Genomic DNA, 21,945 nt, shown 5'->3' on the forward strand with positions numbered 1-21,945 from the left:
CAGTTTGTCAAGGATAAACCCAAACTAGCAATTGGCCCATCAAACTTGTAGGATGTAAACTCTTTTTCTGAACAGAGGCCATTCATGAAGCCCTTTATGATGTGTAAGGGACATATTTATATTTTTTTGACAGAAATGCTTTCAGATTGCCCAAAATTCCTTCAAAAATCGACCAGTGAACAATCAGAGTATGAGGCAAACACCTGTGTTAGCCTATAATATTAACAGCTTAATGAGCTTAGCTCTACATGAGTGGTATGTTACTCTGATTTTATGCTTCCTCTGTTTTATTGCACTAAGAAATTATCACATTGGATGACTTGCCTCACAAACGTGACATTTTTTTATGCAGGAATAAAACTTTACATGCTAAAGGAAGGCAAAAATTTAAGTTAGTTGTCATTCCTCTGACAAACGAGGAATATCCTAATTCACACGTTTCAATTGTGGCACATTTGACACTAAGTCTGATTGAATGTGGTTTAGTTCTCTCTGCCAGTCTGGCTGGATGTGGATCATAGAAAAGGAAAACATGAGGAAAAAAAAGTAAGTTTCACTGCAGCATGTTGGACTGTTGATTGCATTTCATTGATTTTGTGCCTCCCCTGTTTTATAGCGTTGGGAAACTGGAGTAGAATTGCATATAAGAACATAGTCATACTCTGGACTGCAGGGATGAGGGTGAAAATGACAGGTGGGCAAGCAGGAAAAGAGCTGAATGGGCTTTGGCAATACACTGCAAACACTGAAGCAACACAGTAACCAGCAAGGTAGAGGCAAGGGATTGTACAGTATGTGTACACATATGTATTTTTTATACTGAATATAGTGGAGAGACAACATGTGTTAGAGTCACACAGAAGGGGAAAGTAAGGGAGGAAGTGTTAAGAAAAAATATCTAATTATTTCCAGAAATAATAATAATAATAATAATAATGCATTGAACTTATATAGCACTTTTCTAGACACCCAAAGATGCTTTCACACACTCTCACATTCACACACTGCTAGTGACGGTAAGCTACTTGTAGCCACAGCCGCCCTGGGGAGGTCTGACAGAGGCGAGGCTGCCATTTGGCGCCGTTGGCCCCTCTGACCACCACTAACACAGGCAAGTTGGGTGAAGTGTCTTGCCCAACACAACAGCAGGATACCCCTGGCAGGAGCTGGAATCGAACCCATGACCCTCTGATCATGAGTCAACCCGCTCTACCACCTGAGCCACTGCTGCCCCAATAATAAAACATACTAAACTCCTGTTTTGAAGAATAAACAAAAATAAGAATCACTTTGTCCAGAGCACAAATTCAAAGGAGGTTATTCTAAGAATGAGATGAGTTTTACCAAGAAAAAAATAAATACTCTATTTTATAAGCTTCATATCTCATTGTCCGTGTGTTTATGTTTGGGACTTTAGTTTTGAAGGATTGAAATGTTACAGCTGAAGTAGCCAAAACGCTGCAACTACTGTTCAATAGTATATTCTGTTGTATGGTTTACTCTCAGAACCTTCAGGTATTGTAAAATGGAAAACACGGGCTTTGCATTCAAAATTTTCCTCCAAATGATTTTTATTTTCCTCATTTCTGTCATTTTATTCTAGAAACAATATTTATTTCAGGAAATGTTTTTACATGGATTTAAATTTTAATCCGACAAGGCAGGGCAGCATTATTTGTATAGCACATTTCATCCACAGAAGCAATTCAATGTGCTTTCCATTAGCAAGAATAGCACAAATATGACAGCACAATTAAAATACACAGATAAGTTTAGATCAGATTAAATGCACTAATTAATTTCAGAACAAAGTTAAAGGGTGAGCAGTTACAGTGCAGAAGGTGCAGCATATACATTCATGCAAAGGCTGATGAACACATGAATGTTTTCATTTTTTAATTTAAAAGTCATTGGCGTTCAAGTCCGAGTCAAGTCATAAGTCTTTATAGATTTTATCAAGTCAAGTCAGAAGTCATTAAAGTAATGACTTAAGTCTGACTCGAGTCCAAGTCATGTGACTCGGATCCACACCTCTGCCTGCTGGGCATGTGGGAAATGACATCCGGCATGTATTTTGGCCCCATTCCATTGACTGATTTATAGACTAGTAGAAGCACTTTAAAATCAATTCAGTGTAGAAAGTTACTTCGTAATATTTTTCTGTATTCTTCATGAAATGACGTGATAGAGGGACCTGCCATTTATCTAATTTTCAAACACAAGATGCGAGATAAGGACAGCATGACGTGTCCATTCAGCTTCATTCCATCACATCTACATTGATACATTATGATCGATAGGACTTATTTTTCAATTAACACCTGCCCTCTCTCACAGCAATAATTCAATTGGCTGAGATTAAACACACCAGATTACTTCGCCTTTATTTGCCAGGACAGTGTTCACTGCTCAGTCCCCTCGGCTGCGGGGTGACTCCATTAGACGGAGAACTATGAATTATTAATTGTATAAACATAAAGGGGTCTAATTGTCCGTCCATATCTCTCTTAGCTGTGGACTGATGTGGAAATGAGCCGCTGCCTGAGCCATTGAGATAATGAATAAAACTATGACACGGCGGGAGTGAGGGACAAAGGAAGCCAGAGGTAGAGCGAGCAGAGGTAGAGAGAGGTAACAGCAGCTGTGAAGCACTGGGAAGAGTGTCAGTCTTTGAAAAGCTGGCCATTTATCCAACAGTGTGTCGTCTGCAAAACCATTCACAAGGATGTACGCGCATGTAGGCAAATTAGACTTTTTTGTGTTTACAATAACTGTGTCCAGATCCTCAGCACAGTGGCCATTTGTGTGAGAGTAAAAGGACATTTGCTCTGTGTTTCTTTTCTTTCTTCTGCATTTGTGTGTGCAGACGTGTGCGCCTACCTCCTCTCCTGTTGAGCTTGGCGTATCCCGGTGCATATCCACTAGAGAAGACAGATGAGCTGGTGAAGGCCGTGTGAGGCAGAGGCGAGGCTAGAGCCTCATCACACTTCTCTGTGGGGGGTGGATGAATACAAAGGTAGAGAGAAATGAATGTGGGGTAGAACAAGGCAGGAAGTGGGGAAGAGGAGGTGGAAGGAAAATAGTAAAAGAAATAAAATAATCAAGTCATGTGGAAGAGGTGGGAAGAGAGAAGAACAAAAGAATACATCAGTTTAAAAAAGTTCCAACCCACGGGTTTAAAGCCTCAGCTAATAAAATGTCATGCATAAATCTAATATTTCAAAAGAAGCACCTTAGGTCACAATTTGTATTTTTCTTCCACAATGAGATACTTTTTCTTCTTCAAATGTAAAGTTATTAAAATGTCTGGTGACTCAAAGAAGCTTGCGAGTATGATCAGTAACCTGGAAATGCACCAAAAGACTGCTGCCTACCGATGCAGTCGAGTGTTTAAAAAATCCCCAAACATGAATTTTCCTGTGTAATCAAGCAGAATCTAGATGCAAATTCCTATATTCCTCTAGGTGGTTAAACACTGGAGCTCATAAGTTAGCATTAAATGATCTGAAGTGGATTTCCATGGAAAGATTGTGATACGTTATTTCAAACTTGTTTTAAACAACCATTCTGAGGCCAGCTCTACTGAAGTTTACCTGATGATCTAAAATTTGATGCAATCTGCTTGTCCTCTTATGAATGCTTGATTTACCACTAAGCATTTTATAATCTACAGAATATACTTTAGTTTACGAGTGAATGGAATTGACTAATAATAATAATAGTAATAGATTTTATTTGTAATGCACTTTACATTTGAATGAAATCTCAATGGAATTGACTATATTTTCAGCTAGCTTCACGTTGGACATGATATACATTTGAGTATTGCTTTTGTATATTAAAATAACCAACATGAATAAACTGAATTCAGCTGAGAATAGTCAGCATTTTAGCAGTTGTAGATGATATTTTTGCAAAAATTCAGTTTGAAAAAAACTGTTTATTTCTGACTGGATTGACGAGCCAACAACTAGTTAAAGTGGAGCCAAGACCAAAGAAGATCAATGTTGTTGTAGAGTCATGAATGTTCTGTTTTTGACCTAAAGGTCATGATCTGCTGTGTCTGTTCGAGCAGAGACATAAAGTCTCTGACAGGCTAATCTACATGAGATAGTGGCCAAGGTCTTTCATGCACGCTGCTCATCTGAACTGCTTCACCTCTGTTACAGCGCAAGACGAAGACGAAGAACTCTCTTGATAAATACATAATCAAACAATGTTTGCTATTACCAATAATAATGTGAGCCCAATGTTCAATCAGTCTGTGAAATGACAATGTTAGTACTTGATATTATAACCGTGTGATCAGTAGTGTTTTACAAGTAATTATAATCCTGGACAGCTGCACTAGACACTAATGACACGTAATGCTAAAGTCACACGGCACATTTCCTTTTGTCTGATCCAACCAGAACCTTCGTTTCTGGCGCAAGGTGTGGTTATCGGTGGTGTTTGTATAAACCCTCTTTTGCATGTCAAATTCTGATTTGCCAGTAAACAAAAATATGACAATTATAAAAACTATCCCACGCCACCTTTTCTTTAGTTCAAAGCGTTCTAGAGAAGTCTCGGACCGGCCATCCGGACTTCCTCTTCAGCCAAAAAGAACCCCGACAAGCTGGATAAAATCTGTTGCAAGTTACACCTGACCGCAACGATTCCTTCAGAATAAAGGCTGAACCTCACGACCCCTTCAGGGTCTCGCTGACGCCAATGAACCTGTCGTGACCTGGAAGCATTCCAAGACTAGTTTGGTCGGCACCGCTGCTTTTCTACTGGCTTCTGTTCCAAGGCGGGTCCAAGAGGACCTAGACATTCTGGATCTAACGGAGGCTTCCCCTGGGGTATGTAGACTGACAGATGGCGTTTCATGTGTGTTATAAATCTCCTAAAGTTTAGAGCGAAACATTCACTCCCACTCAGAACTCAATGCTTCTCCGGATCAGCTGGTTCTGATAACAACATTACACACACACACACACCATCATCTCACACCTCATTCCACCTTAGTCCACCAGTACACAGAGTGTTAAAGTTAGTCTTGTTTTAATTGTGTAGAAATACATTTCTTAACTTTTATAAACCTGACTCTCTCTTTCCTTGAAGTTAATACGAAGTGTCGCTTAATCCCTGCAATAAAAAGTTCTGATCTTCTGCTTAAAATAGTCAAAGATCCATCAGACTGATATTTCATATTTCTATGGAATCTCACATTTCATGGTTCATAAGTTAGATGTAAACTACAGATCCTTTAAATTGTTGTAAAAACAAAAAAAAAACTCAAATTTTATATTGATTCATACAAATGATCAATTTAATTCCTTTGGATCAATATTAGATTTGCATCATTAGACATTTATGTAGAAATATTTGTGCAAAATAGCCGCAGCCGTCACTAGCAGTTGCTCCACTTGTTGCACCAATTGTACTTTTCAATTCAATTCAATTCAAAAATACTTTATTAATCCCAGAGGGAAATTGATTAATATTTTTTTTATTTTGAAAAGGTTGCCATTGTGGATCTAAAGGAATATGAAAATGTTAAAGTTTACAAAAAGTATTTACTTGAGCTGCTTTTAACTTTTTCAGATCTGAGATCTGGAAATTCTCCAGGCCAGACTAGCTGCTAGCTTATCAATCCATGAGCTAATCACCACCTGAACTTGTTTAAAGTGTGATCTATATAAAGTAAGGCATTAGTTAAGACATTAGTTGTTTATCGTTCCACAAAACTTCAAAGAAAAGATCTGAACTTTCATTTTAAGTCTGAAAACATTGTTCAAGGAAGCCTGGTAAATGGAAAGAAAACTTTGAAGATTTTCATGGCTGGTTCATGAGAAATGCAAATGCAATACAATCTCGTATCTGAAAAATAAAACATGAATAAAGCTCAGTTTTTTAAGGCCAACCCTTTCACTCATTCATAAACCTGAGCCCACTCACTCACTCACTCACTCACTCGCTCACTCGCTCACTCACTCGCTCCTAGTACATTTGTTACCACTCAAAGAGGAACTCTGAATGGTGTTTCAGACTACACAGAACCAGTCATTAGTTATCAGTCATGCCCCGCTGTACAAAAGGATGAAAGCCATTGAACATATTTTATCCTTGTTGGTGGAAAAGAAGAAAATAGAAAGACAGAGGGTGAGGTCTACCTTAACCCTAACCCTGTTGCAGCGAGGTCACGGGTTTGAATCCTGACTACAACCTTTCTGCACAGAGTTGGCATACTCTTCCCGTGCATGGGTTTTCTCTAGGGGCTCCAGCATCCTCCCACAGATCCACAACATGCTTGTTAATTAAATGGAGACTTGAAATCGCCCTTAGGTTTGAGAGAGTTGGCACGGCTGTCTCTCGTTTGCTTCTGTCTGGACTGCCGTCCTGTCTAGCATGTTTCCTATTGCCTCTGGCCCAATAACCTCTGGAGTTAGGCACCAGCTCCCTGTGACCATACTGATGAAGTGAGGAGGAGAATAGATGGACATCAGTTAGCTATACCAAATATTAGATAGTCTTTTTCATCTACCAGGACTTAAAAGGTTGAATGATGCAATCGAACATACGGACGTCAAAAGTAATGTAATCTGTGCAACATTTATCCATTTCTAAAGTACTAGAAACCAAGAAACTACCATCTGTGAATCTCCATCTAAACACAAGGAATATTTTTGAAGCTGTGTGTATAGGCAGTGTGAAGATTCAGACTTCTCTTTTTTCTACCAGACATTGTTTGTCGTACGAACTGCTAAGACCTTCTTGATGTCACCAGTTTCCTCTCATTTCAGCCCACCCAGTGATATTCTCTAACTTATCTCTCCTTTACAGCTGTGAAACATTCACCCGCGAAATCACAGGAAATCTTTGCATCATGCTCGAGCATATCCGAAAGGGTTCTTCAGCATTTTTTTAATGAAAAGAAGGTCTTGCCTGTTTAAAATGTTCAATAAAACTCATCCACACACCTAGAGACACACAAAATGTCATATCTGCCATGCTGTTTTATCCACTCTCAAACGTCAGTATCATCTAAGACTTCCAAGAGATTCTGTTTGGTTTGGAGGTGCACAAGCACACAGAAACAGTGTATGCTACCACTTGGAGGCAGTCTCAGAAATGTTGGGAGAAACTCTTGCTTCTTAATAGTAATCCAAATCTTAATCCTCTGTGCAATGAAGTTATTGTTACAACGTGAGAATATTCTCCAGTAATTGGTATTTTTTTTAGCCATTTCTGCACTGGTTGAACGAACAAATGCTGCAAAATTAAACCTATGTACAAATATAAATGAGGCCCTGAAGTGAGTATATGAGTAGAATATGCATTCATGTGCACGTTGCTTCACATTCACTGACAGAAGTGCAAGCTGAATAATATAACTTTAGCTCTGGTCTTGGTATTTTTCGGGTTAAGAGCCAAGATTTCTGTATGCTGTGCATAAGCATGCACTGCGGGTCACATATAAAATAAGGGCGAGGAAAGGGAAGAAATAAATGAAATGATAGAGGAACTTAATGGAGAGCAAGTGGATTTTATAAAAAATGGAGGTGTGAAGAAAAATATTTTGCAGTGCCTCCACTTATTTCCTCAGGGCCCTCTTACCTTAGTGTGTGTGTGTGTGTGTGTGTGTGTGTGTGTGTGTGTGTGTGTGTGTGTGTGTGTGTGTGTGTGTGTGTGTGTGTGGTGGGAGGACCAGCATGTTAAGCGGTTTTAAAGATCAATTTTTTTGAAAAATGACGACCTCAGCATGGATTATGTCCACACCAAAAGATGCTTTGGTGAAAAGACGTGTTCTCCTTGTAAAACAGAGAGCTGAAAATAAAGCAGGCCTCTTGAAACTAAGGATTAATGCTCTCTAATCACGTTACGGAAACCCCTACGGAGGCGGCGCTGCAATACCAATGGCCACGTTTTCAAGGTAACTCATTACATTCCTTTTTTCTCTCCATTGTGCATCTTGCACCAATTCCACTATAGCACAAGTGCATTAAAGACATCAGCTACTTAATGAATCCATCAATTTTTACAAGGACTTTGTCAAAGCACCATATATATATATATATATATATATATACTTATTGTCTGACATTTTGCTACACAGTGAACAGCAGCATCATTCCCCATTGTTAACACACCATGATTGCATAAAATTAGTTTTAATTTCATTTAATTTTCTCTTTCGTGTATCTTCCTCTTTGTAGCTTTTGTCAAGGCTGCTTGGATCTAATTAATTATTTCTACATGTTTATTTTTTTGTTTAACAGTCACTGATGTGGCAGTCCGAAGCATGCAGGTTCATGCATTCACCGCCGTCCAAATTTGATAGACATTTTATACTTTTAGGAATTTATTGATTTGTTTATTTTATTTATTTCAATAAACATGTCAATAGAATTGTGTCACTAAGCTTTATGTTTAAAAGATGCTAACATGCGAAACAACAAAATAATGGTTAGATGTGACAATTATTGACGGTCTTGCTGCAGCAGCATCTTTTGGCCCTCATGTAACAGTTATTTAGGGTTGTGTGGAAAACATCTTCATTAATGTCTAATAATCATTGTTGTGTTGCTTGGTAGTTATTATAGTCTGAAGTGCTGGCAAGAGGTTCTGAATGTCCTCAAAATTAGTTGTTCCAGTGTTTTTAGATCTTTTTTCAGGTGTTTCTATGGATAATAAAGTATATTTTCAGACATTTTATAAATTTCAATGTTTTTATTTGGCAGTTCATGCAAAAAAATCTATATTTGCACTGTTGGTCCTTCTGTTGCTTCCATAATCAATGCCTGGTATTTGTCAGAATTTATGGAGTTTTGCTTTCCCACCCACTAAGGATTCTTAATGTACAGAGACCCTAAATTAGGATGTTATGTTCTCCAAGCAGCTTCTCATGGCACAATGCTCCATCATACTGTAAAAGTCATTGTTCTTCAAACTGCTGATGGATGGTTGTGAGAAATGGTATCAGAGGATATTTAGGTACAGCTCATTTTCTCATGTCTGTGTTCTGAGGCTAAACTGCAGAGGAGTGACCAAGTCACTGCCTTGCAAGTCACAAGTAAGTCACAAGTCTTTCCAGTCAGGTCTCGAGTCAAATCCAAGTCAAAGACAACCAAGTCCATGTCGAGTCCAAAGTCAATGATGTGGAAGTCCAAGTCAAGTCCAAGTCCTTCATTTTGAATTTAAGTCATATTCAGGTCATCTGTCCAACTTCACTTTGATGACAACGATAATAAATAAATTCCAGAAATAAAGGTTCTTACAGCTAGTTTATTTGATCAAACAAGCAGAAAGTGCAACTAAATTGGATTATAAACAAAGTGCTGCTGCATTTAGCAGTACAAGATCAGACTCAGGACAAAGAATGATATATTTTGAGACTGTTGATCACAGCGCCTTCATTAACAGACTTCGTTACTTGGTGGGGATCTCTGGAACAGTTCTAGACTGGTTTAGCTCGTGCCTTTCTAACAGAAGTTATATTGTACCTTTCTAACAGAAGTTACAGTGTCGGTATAAACCAAATCAGATTCTACTGATCTGTTCTGTGGGGTACCCCAAGGCTCGGTTTTGGGTCCACTCCTGTTTCTGCTGTACATACACCCTCTTGGACAGATACTTGATCCTTTTCATAATGTCTCTTATCACCTATAGGCAGATGATATTCAGGTGTACTGCTCCTTTAAGGATTCTGAGTTCTACAAACTGTCTGAATTACTAGAGTGTCTATCAGCTATCACCACCTGGCTAGAAGATTACTTCCTTCAGTTAAACTCTGAAAAGACTGAATGTCTGATCATTGCCCCTGAGAGCATGGTTCCCCTGATTAGTCTAAAACTTGGTCATTTATCCTCTGCCGTAAAGACAAACTTAAGGAATTTGGGTGTTATTTTTGACCGATCAATGTCTCTTGAAGGTCACTCAAAAACGTTGGTCCGAAACTGTTTTTATCATTTAAGAAATATCTCCAAACTGCGAGGGTTGTTGTCAAAACATGAACTTGAAATGGTTCTCCATGCCTTTATTTCCTCCCGTCTAGATTACTGTAACACGCTTTTCACAAGTTTTAACAAAAAGCCCTTGACCGCCTTCTGTTGGTCCAGAACTCTGCAGCGAGGCTCCTAACTGGAGCAAACAGAAGAGCACACATCACTCCTATTCTGATGTCTCTGCACTGGTTACCCGTTAACTTTAGAATTCATTTTAGAATCCTGACTATAACTTTCAATGCTCTACATGGTCAAGCTCCTCCCTATATTACTGAACTGTTAAAGCCTTATGCTCCAACCCGAGCCCTCAGGTCCACACACCAGAACCTTCTAGAAGTTCCAAAGACTAGATACAAAAGTCGAGGTGATCGCTCCTTCCACACTGTGGCACCCCGACTCTGGAATGATCTTCCTTTATCCTTACGCACCGTTGACAGTCTGGACACAAAAAAAAAAACAGCTAAAGACCATTTTATTTAAAGCTGCCTTTAACTAAACCTTTTATTTTCTTATTTTTAACTCAAATTTTTAATCTTTCATCTGTTTATGAAATTTTATAATTTAAAGACTATTTTTTCTGATGTTAATCTGATTCTGTTTTGAGAGCATTTAGATTTTATGATGTTAATCTGTTCATGATTTTATGACTTTGTTTTATTTTGTTTTGATCTATGTGAAGCACTTTGTGATTCTATGTCTGCGATGAGTGCTACATAAATAAAATGTACTTACTATAATTTTTGTCCATGTCATGCCACTTTTGTTCTAAAATATCAAATATGCTCAAGTCATCATCAAGTTAACAGATTCAAGTTGATTCAAGTCGCAAGTGATTGGCGTTCAAGTTCGAGTCAAGTCGTAAGTCTTTATAGATTTTATCAAGTCAAGTCAAAAGTCATTAAAATAATGACTCAAGTCTGACTCGAGTCCAAGTCATGTGACTCGAGTCCACACCTCTGCTAAACTGTGTCCTATAGCTGAGAAGCAAGCCCTCACAGGATGCTTTACTGTTGGCTACTGGAGGTAGTCTTCACCCAAATAATCATTAGGAGGACCCATCTGTCCTTGATGCTGTACTTTAAGAGAAATGGCATCTTTGCTTCCCATAACACTGCACCATCATCCAAAAGCCAGCTGTGCACTGTGATGCAGATGCAAACACAGCTGCCTATCTTGACATGCACCACCACTCCAGAAGAAGCTACCTGGGGAGATCAAGTTTATTTTAGAGCAAATAACTTGTTTTAATAGCACTCTTGTGTGTGCAGTCTGTGGAAATTTCCATCATTAGTTATGTTGCATTTGAGTTTTATTAATTATATATATTTTACTTGCTTTTTCTCAATATGTCTGCAGAACTTCAGAAAAGCTTTACATTAAACTAAAACCCGACACAATCCTTATGTAGATAATTTAATATTGCACCGGATTTTAAAAGCATTGGGCATAAAATCTCATTAAACTGAAAATTGTAGCCTTGATGTTTCTGCCATTTTTGATAGGACATTCTGAGGATGGTTTACAATGTAAATGCTTCAGCAAACTAATTTTGATTCTTAAATGAAGAGCACGGACCAAGAAGAAACATTTTTTTTATATAGCACCTCTCGAGGTAAAAATCATGAGGCGCTTCATAAAAGCAAGAGAGAATTAAGCATCTATAAATACAATGATTTCAAATATCATAAAAAATTGGAAAATTTAAACAAAAAACAGAGCAGGAGGACAAAATGAATGAGAAAAGGGTAATACAGGACCCCGAGATAGGCAGAAAAGTAGTGAGGAAGCATTATCATAATTACATATTTATAAAGAATTGCAAATTAACCCTTTGCTCTCTGCACCAACAAAAACCTATAACATCAGCATTTTTATTCATTTGCAGCATACCTTAAGGTACTACAACTGCAAACAAACATATGTTTATAATATATGAATATAGCAAATCATTTTCAGCTCTTTATTAAAAACAGTTTTGCTTGCCAACTCTTTTTTTTGTTCATGTTGTGCTCTACCATTTTGCGACCTGCCAGTAAAGATACATGTGAATTTTTCCATGATTATTAGGCATTGCAGGTTTTTTCCACACAGGTAAAACTGTGTGTGTCACAGAAAGAGCAGCTTCTGTGTTTTCTTTGCTACTAATTAATCCTTCAGCGAGACGGCAAACATATCTATCAATTATTTACTGATATATCCCAGTGGAGCAGCTGCTGCCCACATGCTGAACCCCTGTGGGACACAAAAGAAAAGATTATGAATGTATGTGAAGTTATAGACCATAAACACACCTGCATAAATGCATGCAGTGTGTGCATTATGCAGCGTTATGTGCAAACAAGAAAACTGCTTGTTTTTTTTTTGTGAGAAAAGCACTAAAGTAGTGAAATATATGCAGAAAACATTCATGAATGCAATCCATATGTGCTCAAGACTCAAGTGAGACATCACAGGCATTGATATGTGACAGTCTCAAGTGTAAAGTAGGGTTCTGTGTGTTCAAGTATTTTAGGGCAAAGCGAAGGGCTGCAGTATCCAACTGCAAATGCCAACCTTTTCCCTGGCGATATGCCTGATAGAAGGATATGAGAGATGGGACAGATAGGAGAAGAGAGCAAGAAAGGAAGAGGGATAGCCTGGAGTAAAAAAACAAAAAAGTAGACAGAAGATGAGAACGAGAGGAAACCGGCTGTCTACTTTGGCGTTCCTGGTGACATTTTCAGGCACAGGAAGGCAAATAACTAGGATGTGGGAAAAATAGCAACCAGGAGACGTGTCAGGTGGCTGCCAGAAACTGGAACCGCAGCCGTGGACAGCTTACTCAAACAGCTTTACATCACCAACATGTCTATCCAGTGTTAGAGACAATTAAAGCACAAAGCAGCTGTAAAATCAAATGTCAAAATGCAGAATGTCACAAAACATGAAAAAACTCCACAACTAGGATAATAAGTGTTGTAACTGCAACAAAAGAACATGATGGAGCGTTTGACGAGTCGAACAGATTTCTGCACAAAAACGTTACAGACAAGAGGCCAATCAATGGATGCCTGCCCGTTTTCTGCAAGTAAAAAAAAAAGGGAATTTTTTCAGTTGTTAGAGAAAATTCATAACTGAACATAACTGTTCTTTTATGTTGGAGACAACAGAGTGACTTTGCCATCAGATCAGGTCTTTCAGCAGCACTCAACACTGAAGTTGGTGGATTTAGAGGCTTTTTCTTGACCAATGTCACAAACACAGTGAAAGCTGTCAAAGGTGCCAATAGTAGAGATGTGGTTTCTTAAAGCTTCAGCTGAGTGTGACGGCTTCCTTGTGTGCACGTCTTTGTCTGAGGTGGGGCCACGTGATATTTTAGCCAAAAATCACATTTAATCTGAAGATGTTTTTCTTTGGCGGGGATGTGCAGAGGGAACTGCTGTGCTCGATTCCTCTGGTAGATGCTTTGAATGTATTGAATTGGATGTTTTCGAGGAGAAAAGTATCTAACGTTTGTCACCCGGGACAGCTGGTATCTCTAAAACGATCTAAAAAGTAAAATGATAAACGGCCTGTATTTGATATAGCGCCTGCTAGAGTCCTAGAACCCCCTAAAGCAGTGGTTCCCAACCTTTTTCCCAAGGGACCCCGTTTTTTTACCAGTAAAATTTTTGACGACCCCCCCCCCATTCTCTCTTCCAGTACAAACATTATTAAGAAATGATAAAAATGTTCAAGCACATTTTAATATGCTTTGATTCAATAGATAACAGTAATAGTAGGCTCCAGTACAGAACAAAGCCATTAACAAAACCAAACAGAGCACAATGTGCTTGACAGTTTGTATTACTTTTCTGAAGACATCGTTTCTTGTAAACACTGATAAATCAATCATTCCTTTCAATAAACGCATGACACATAAAAAATACACTGAGCAAAATGTACTTAAATGTGTATATTACTGTTTATACTAGATTATTTACTGTAAAGGCTGTGATTAATCAACCAGTCCTATCTTTAATGAACTTTTGACACTTGAAAATAAAACAGTGGGCTGAGCAAAATGTTCTTAAAAGTGCGTTACTTTTTCTGTACTAATTATTTCCTGTCTTAATATCAGTGAACTTTTCACCCATGAAAAAAAGTGAGCAAAATGTAGGCTATAAACAAGTAATAAATGAAGTTTTAACCCCTTAAAGTGGAGAGGTCCTGGCGACCCACTGAGAGGCTTTGGCGCCCCCTTGTGGGGGTCGGGACCCCCAGGTTAGGAACCACTGCCCTAAAGCGCTTTACAACACAACCATGGAATTATTTACACGCTGGTGATGACTAGTTACAATGTAACCACAGCTGCCCTGGGATGCACCAACACTGGTGCCACTGGTCCCTCTGACCACCACAGGCAAGGTTGGTAAGGTGCCTTGTGCAAGGACACAGCAGCAGCATTCCTTGCCGGGATCCAACCTACGACCCCCGATTACTGGACAACTTGCTCTACCTCCTGAGCTGTTGCTGCCCTGTGTAGTGTTGCTCAACTCCCACTTTAGACTCGAGTCCCATCTTTGGTCAGATCTATTCCAGATGTTGATGTCCTTTTTTAAGTTGACTGTGGCTTCCCAGTAGATGTTTCTTAAAGCTCTCATTAACTCGTTATTTAAATACATTTGATTAACTTTCTTGAATAAATTAATTTCTTGTGAGTCGTCGTCCATGTTGGGGGGAAAAATGTTCTGCTCCTCATTTCAGGAAGTAGAGGATAGCTGGAGAAAGTTAGCTGGAAGCAGAAAAGTGCAGAATTTGGACTCATTCATCATTATTCATGAAATTCAGATATCTTGCCTCTAATTGGCTAACAGCAGCATGACTCTTCCACTGCCTCCATTCACCCTGCTACGTTGATGTTTTACCTCTACAAATAACACAAGCCAGAGATGCTAATGCTATTGGTTAGCTTCTACTAGCCAAATTCTGCTCTGCTCTCTCCTGGACACAAAATCAGCAGCCTTCCCCGCTGTGAGCCCAGATGGGTGAGTGCATTAATGCTAATTCAGTGTGGCGTAGATCTGTGTGTCTTTTTCTGACCCAAATGATTTATCAGTGCGATTAAAGGTATAACATTTTTATGTGATTTATTTTGGACATTAAGATATGATGTGGCTAAAAGCTCAATGTTTTCAATGTTTAGAAATTAGCAGCTTTTCAGCTGATCGGTTTCAAAAAATGAGGCCATTTTGCATCCGTGTTGGAAAACAACAAAACAAAAAATGTGTTTTTTTAGGTAATTTTTCTCAGGCAAGCCAGTTAAGTAGTCATTTGCTTATTAGCAGGCAGCTACATTCACACCTTGTGTCGTGCACCTGGAATGGCCCGACAGCAGCTCCCTGGTGGGCTTCACAGAGAGGGACTGTATAGAACACAAATTAACAGATGTTCTATGGCATAAAAAGGACCTTTCTCATTTGCATCACAGATGGTTGTTTATACCACTGCCAGCAACTTAAGTCTGAACCAAAAACAGCAACATAAACCCTAGATGGTGCATTTCTGACATCCATCGCTCCTGTGGTGTAATTTCAATTCTGGAAATTACTGTATAACCACACAATTAGGGCTGCAGTTGGTAGCACTTTTGCCTGGCAGCAACAAGGTTGCGGGTTTAAATAAAGCCTTTTTGATTTTGCATGTTCTCTTCATGCATGAGTGGGTTTTTCCAAGTATTCAAGTTATTTTATGTGATTTTTTTCATTGCGAGGTTCTTATGCTATGTCTTTACCACCACTTTAAGCTAGAAAGGATGTCCTATCTTGTTGTCCCATTTTTTGAGAGGTCGAATCTTGGTGATGGATGATTTCATTAAAGGGTGAGCATTCCTATTGGTTGAATACCTCAGGAAAAAAGGACCCAAGGTTCGTTGAAATGTGCTCCCCAAGGTAGGCTTTTATGCTGAAATGCATCGGGGTTTTATGGGTCAAAATGGCCAATCCATGAAAATAAAGGCTTCTTTTAAAAAAACATCTTAATCCTTAAAGCCAAAAAGTTCATTATCAGTTTAAACTACTCTCTCATTGTAATTTACTATGTTCTATCTATCCTGCTCTCTCTAATGTGTTACTTCCTTTATCTATTAAGTTTTTCCTTCTTAAAGATTTTTGTCAACTGGTTTAGTGCCCTGAGCAAGTGTGAGAGGAGGCCAAGGGCATCAAGAAATGTTTTGGATGAATAAACCCCACATCAAGACTCACACACCAGTATGTCTCACATTTCCATTCTGCATCCAACTAGGCTTTTAAAGTAACCTAAAAAGAGGTTTTGGGTGAGAAAATCCAGCAAGAAGGTTCAAGATTAAAAAAAAGAGTTGACCATCCATTCAAAGAAAATACAGAAAAGGCAAAAAAAAAACTGATGTAAAGAGCTGATGACTGCTGGCCATATTTTATGAATATTGTATAAAATTGCAGACTATTTATGGCTGTTGACAAACTTATACCCCACACAATCTGAGAACTTCCACTGAATATGTGTGCGTTAGCTTTGCATAACTTTCAAAAAGCCTATTTTTTACCTGTGTGATGCTGGATAAGGACCGTTATTTTATGAACAGCAACATCCTGAATCTTACCTCTTCCTTCTCCACCAGACGTGAAAGTGGCACGTAACATAATGGTGGGGTTTTACCCGCGAGCGTTTCACACGTGAAACGGGAGTGAAAGCAATCTGTTGCTGGTCACGCAAAGTCACTAAATCACGCGAGAATTTTAACAACACGCGTGATTTCAGAAGCACACACAATAACAAGCAAAGAGAAAGACACATTCAAAATGGTCTGTGGTTTATTTTCTGTTCTGTTTACATCAGCTATGGGGGTTGTAACAGGAAACGGCCGACATTTAATAATGAATCGATAATACATCGAACTTATACAGCGCTTGTTTAGGACGCTCAAAGATGCTTTCACGCACTCTCACATTCACACACTGCTAGGGACGTGAAGCTACTTAGTAGCCACAGCCGCCCTGGAGCGGTCTGACAGAGGCGAGGCTGCCATTTGGCGCCGTCGGCCCCTCTGACCACCACCAACACAGGCAAGTTGGGTGAAGTGTCTTGCCTAAGGACACAACAGCAGAGTACCCCTGGCTGGAGCTGGAATTGAACCCATGACCCTCCAAACATGAGGCAACCCGCTCTACCACCTGAGCTACTGCTGCCCCAGTGCACGCTATTTACCCGCACGTGACGTCTTTTGAAAGTTTCTGGATGTTTTACACTGCTTTAGCGTTTGACTTCCTGTCTGGCCCAATCTCTGGAGTTTAGTGTGATTTGGAAGTGTAGCATGTGAGAAAGACTCGGAAGGCAGTGATAATGTCCTTTTGCTTCTGGAACGCATCCAAAATGTTACACTTTGGTGGAAAGGAAGTCGTCCACTAAAATGCTGGCTGATTGCTGCGCGGAAAGTTTCGCATCCGTATCACGACACTTTCACATCCAGTGGAGAGAAGGGGTCAGTTCAAATCAAACACAACAGCAAATTCTGAATGTATGCATTAAGAAAGAGGATCAGGGCCACCGAAAAGAAAATGAATTCTGATTTTAATCTCAGAACTTGCCAGAATTATTTTTCTTTTGTTTTATTCTTTTCAGCGGCCCTAATCCTCTTTTTTAATTAATCAACAACATATTTTAAAACCTAAAGATGCCTAAATTTTTAAGAATGACTTTTAACAAGTTTCGACATTTATAGGTTTTGTTTTAACTTAATTTCTCTGTTTGGTTTTAGTATTTGTGAACATTTCCGTGTTTTAACATTCAGTTAGAAAGAACATCTACCCTCGTGGATTTTCTGTTTAAGTTCATCAATTATGTATGTGCGTAATTAAAGGGGTGCTCACAATGACTGATTCTGTGTGTCAGGGGTAATCCATGGATCCTCAAGCTAGTATATGGGAGGTCTTTGGTGGCAGGATGCTCCCCATGCAGCACTCCTCTGGTGTTTCTGATGTAGTTAGGAAGGGATAGCAGGTGGTAGAGTTAGTGACGTTCAGCCGACTTTCACTGGTAGGAATCTTGGAAACCATGACATTGGTTTATTGGTTGCATCTGGTGTGTAAATGTGCATTTGTTTCCCTGAACATTTATTTCATTTAAATAACATAAGCTCGTTATTAATGACTCAGCCTAGCCTGAACCATTAAAAAAAAGATGTGCAACATAAAAAGTGATGTTTGATGACCTGAAGAAGTGTTTTTAACGGCGCTCTGTAAGATCACTAAGTGGTGACATAGTTGTGTGTGTGTGGGGGGGGGGGGGGGTGGGGGGGGGTGGGGGCGTAGTAGGAACAGTCGTCTTAAGTGTTAACACCTCTTGTTTTTCTTTCCTTCCATTCCACTTAACAAATGGGGGTTGTTTGGCAATGTCTGCCCACGTCATTTCCTACTGATTTATAACCAATATGCTACTGGGCCTTTGCTTAGTACCCAGTTCAGGTACTGCACTGGTTCATGGAATGGTTCGGAAAACGGTCTTTTCTCGCTAGCCTGACGAGGACAAGCGTGACTTGAAGGTCAGGTAAAATGACCCAGAAGTTCCAATTGTGGAAACAGTCCCCTGTGCAAAGACCTAGATTAGACATCCTACAGATGTGGTGTGGACCGACAGACCCAGACATGATCTGCATGTCCATGCGACGTTGACTGGTTGCAGGGGGTCCTATTGTATTAATTAACCACATTAAAAAAATCTCTTAAAATTTGTATAAGCTCTAGAAAGTTTCACGTGTTCATTTTTCACTCCTTAAGAGCAAAACATGCAAATTCTAATTATTTTCTACTTCCCTTTGGACCGATCTCAGAGGTTCCCTTGGAGCTGGGAAACTCACGTCTGAATGACTGAGTTTCCTAGATGACCTCTCCTGTTCCAGGAGTCTTCTTTGTGCCCTACATTATGACTTTCTTGTGAACTGGTTTGTGTCTCTGTCTCAAGCGTAGTGAATACTTTCTACTCTGTCGAGTGCTGTTAAGGGTTTCCAAATCTGACATTTGTTGTTTTTTATAATTGCGATGTTCTCAACGCATCAAAAACAACCATGGGTCTGGAGATGTTACTTCATCTAGGATGTGGAAAACCTTGCTCACCACCGGGTTGTGGCAATCCAACAATGTTTCAGGTTGTTTATTTATTTATTTTATTTCAAGAGTACATAAATTTAGGACAGAGGAACATATTTACTAAAGCTTTTTCCTTCACTCCTTTGGCCTTGGGCTGATTAGTTGACCAGTGAGGAGTCAATACCTACACAACGACTGGCCTGATATTTATCATGGACACAAAGATGCATGAGTTTAGGCTCAAGGCCATAGTAAACATCAATAGAAGGCTGTTAATATAGTAAATGTCTCTAAATGTGTTCATAACTGCTCCCCAGCCTAAGATGTTTAGTGTTTGAGTAATTTCCCATGTTCTATGGAATATTCTGCCTTCATTTGAAAACACATTTGAATTTATCCATTTCAAGAGCCCTGAAATTAAAAAAGGTTTTTGATCTAATTAGGTGAGTCATTTCTGAGTATGTTTGAATAAAGTAGCACTAGAGGGATTTAACACGTTCAGCTATTGCTTTCAAACTCGTTTCAGTGATTCGTGAGCCAGAAACTTGTGCAGCTTCACACGGGACAGCACTCTGCTGTAGTGATGGGAATTACGGCTCTTTTTAGAGAGTCGGTTCTTTTGGCTCAGGTCACCAAAACGAGCCGGCTCTTTCGGCTCCCAAGTGGCTCCTCAGATTTTCTGTTGTATAGAGTCCATTTATAACCAAAATAATGCTAAACTATATGTAAATAATTTACTAATGTAAAAGAAAAATGCAATATATCAAATATTTATCATTTCTATGGATTTAATAACTGAACACTTTAAGAAATCCCCACTTTCCGACTGCTGGCGCTCATTTTCTCAACGTCTTCGTCGCACTCTCCTCTCTCTCGCTCGCCTTTTTCCTCCTCCTCATTCCCTCTCGTCTCCGTCCACCTGCATGTGCTCTGCTGTGTGTCTGAGTCTAATCCTCCCTCTTCCCCGCCCCTACTGCTCCGTGTGTCTGGACACACAGTTACACATGTTGACCAATCGCCTGTAGCTTTCACCAAAGCAAGAGGGGAGGGGGGAGGGGAGGGGACGGCTCCCAATGACGAGCCGGCTACCAGTCGTTCACTTCAAAGAGCCGGCTCTTAGAGCCGAGTCGTTCGTGACCGACACATCACTACTCTGCTGCCCTCTGCTGACCAGAACCTGCACTAAACAGCTTTGGTGGTTCTGGCAGGCACCAGTGAGAGGTCTCTACCTACTGACAGCTTTACTGTGCTGTAGCTCATATATAAGCTAGCAGTGAGCTTTTTCAGTTCGCATGACCCTCAATGAAAAGCACAAGGAGTACAAACCATGTGAAAAAGTAGCAAAGTCCTATTTTTTTCTGTTTCTGAATGGCCAATTTTCATACATTCATAAAAATATGCAAAATACACTTTGTGATGACTTCTGAAAAGCCTGAGGCAGGGCAGTTCACGACAGCTGTAATTCTGCTTTCAGCCAGTAGGAAACGTCTTAAAAATTACTTTCAGTTTAAGCTAATGACGAAATTCTGATACTTTTATATGCCAACTCTGAATAACAAACAAAATACATGGACTAAAGTGTTAAATACAAACAAAAATAAAACAAATGACGTAAACAGCAAGAAAACTGTTGTTTTATTTAAATTAGTCTGCTTTGTTGTTTATGCAGCCTGGATTTTCCTTAATAGATGCTGAAGAAGAATGTCTGCATGAGTCAGTTTATTGTTTTATTACCTTTCCTTCACACTGTGCTGTTTCTGTATAACTGATAACGAGTATAGGTCTGCATTACTGACTGTAAAAGGTCAAAGCAGCATTATACCTGCAAAAGGCTGTTGCATCACCCTAACAGCACTTTAAGAAAAAAAGACAGCACAAAGAAACAAATCATTTTCTCTCCTTTTGAAGGTTTTTCTTAAGGATTATGAAAGGGAGTGATATCTGCACCTTGTCAAGGTAAATCTGATTAATCTGTCAGCTTGACAGAGTGCAGGTTAATTTACCACACTTCCTGAAAGAGACAACCTAGAGATAACCTCGTTTCGGAGTTTTCCCAAAACGTACACTGAGGAATACACCCCTGGTCAGATCAGTTACACTTGTCTGACTTGAGATATTTCAGCCAGGGCTGATCTGTTCAAAGCAGCATGAAGCATGACCCTCTGTCCCGCTATGATGCATCCTACCTGCAAAACATTGTGAATGTGTTCCTGCAGGTGGGCGTAGCACAGAGACGGTCTAAGAGCTGAGCGACATTTACAATCAGGGGCACAAGAAACATAAAAGTATACATAAAACAGTGTAAACGTCTGATCATTTATCATTATGCATTATTTCTAAAAATGGACAGCACCCTATTATGAACATAACAGAGTGAGGCAATAACAACTATGTCATTTTCTTTCGACGAAAACTTAACAAGACATCACTGAAGAAAGCCGAAGGGCTTAGACGTTAAGTGGGGGCCTCTCGTACCAGCTCCATCTCCATCACTGACAGAAACTAAAATAGATGCATGATCAATATCAGTATCTTCTCTCGGTTATTCTACTGGATTCCAATTAACGGCAGGTCTTGATTAAATTAATTCAAAGTGAAACCATGATGACAGTTTGGTTGAAAAAGCTACGCCTTCTTCAACAGAAAAAGTTAAAAAAATTACATTTATTGAAAGTCAGTAATTTATATAAAAGTTATGAATTTACACTTATGACTGCGATCAGAAATATTCAATAATTAAACTCAACTCTCATATAGGAATAGTAAAATACTGTTATCTATTCAAGGAATTTCAGTCTGCAGAACACACACACACACACACACGCACGCACGCACACACACTCATGCACGTATGCACGCACACACACACTTCCCCC

At 39.4% G+C, this 21,945-nt stretch overlaps 1 protein-coding gene across 4 annotated transcripts in view; it reads right to left on the minus strand.

Annotated features, from left to right (window-relative positions):
• cntnap2a (contactin associated protein 2a) overlaps positions 1 to 21,945 on the minus strand; it is a 528,260-nt gene that overhangs the window by 342,854 nt on the left and 163,461 nt on the right. For all 4 annotated transcript variants that reach the window (XM_070553228.1, XM_070553226.1, XM_070553227.1 and 1 more), the window contains exon 2: positions 2,881 to 2,991. In XM_070553228.1, coding sequence (XP_070409329.1) covers positions 2,881 to 2,991 — 111 coding nt within the window. The remainder of the gene's footprint in view (positions 1 to 2,880; positions 2,992 to 21,945) is intronic.

Source organism: Nothobranchius furzeri, chromosome 7, assembly GCF_043380555.1.
Source record: "Nothobranchius furzeri strain GRZ-AD chromosome 7, NfurGRZ-RIMD1, whole genome shotgun sequence".
In the NCBI taxonomy this organism is placed as follows: domain Eukaryota; kingdom Metazoa; phylum Chordata; class Actinopteri; order Cyprinodontiformes; family Nothobranchiidae; genus Nothobranchius; species Nothobranchius furzeri.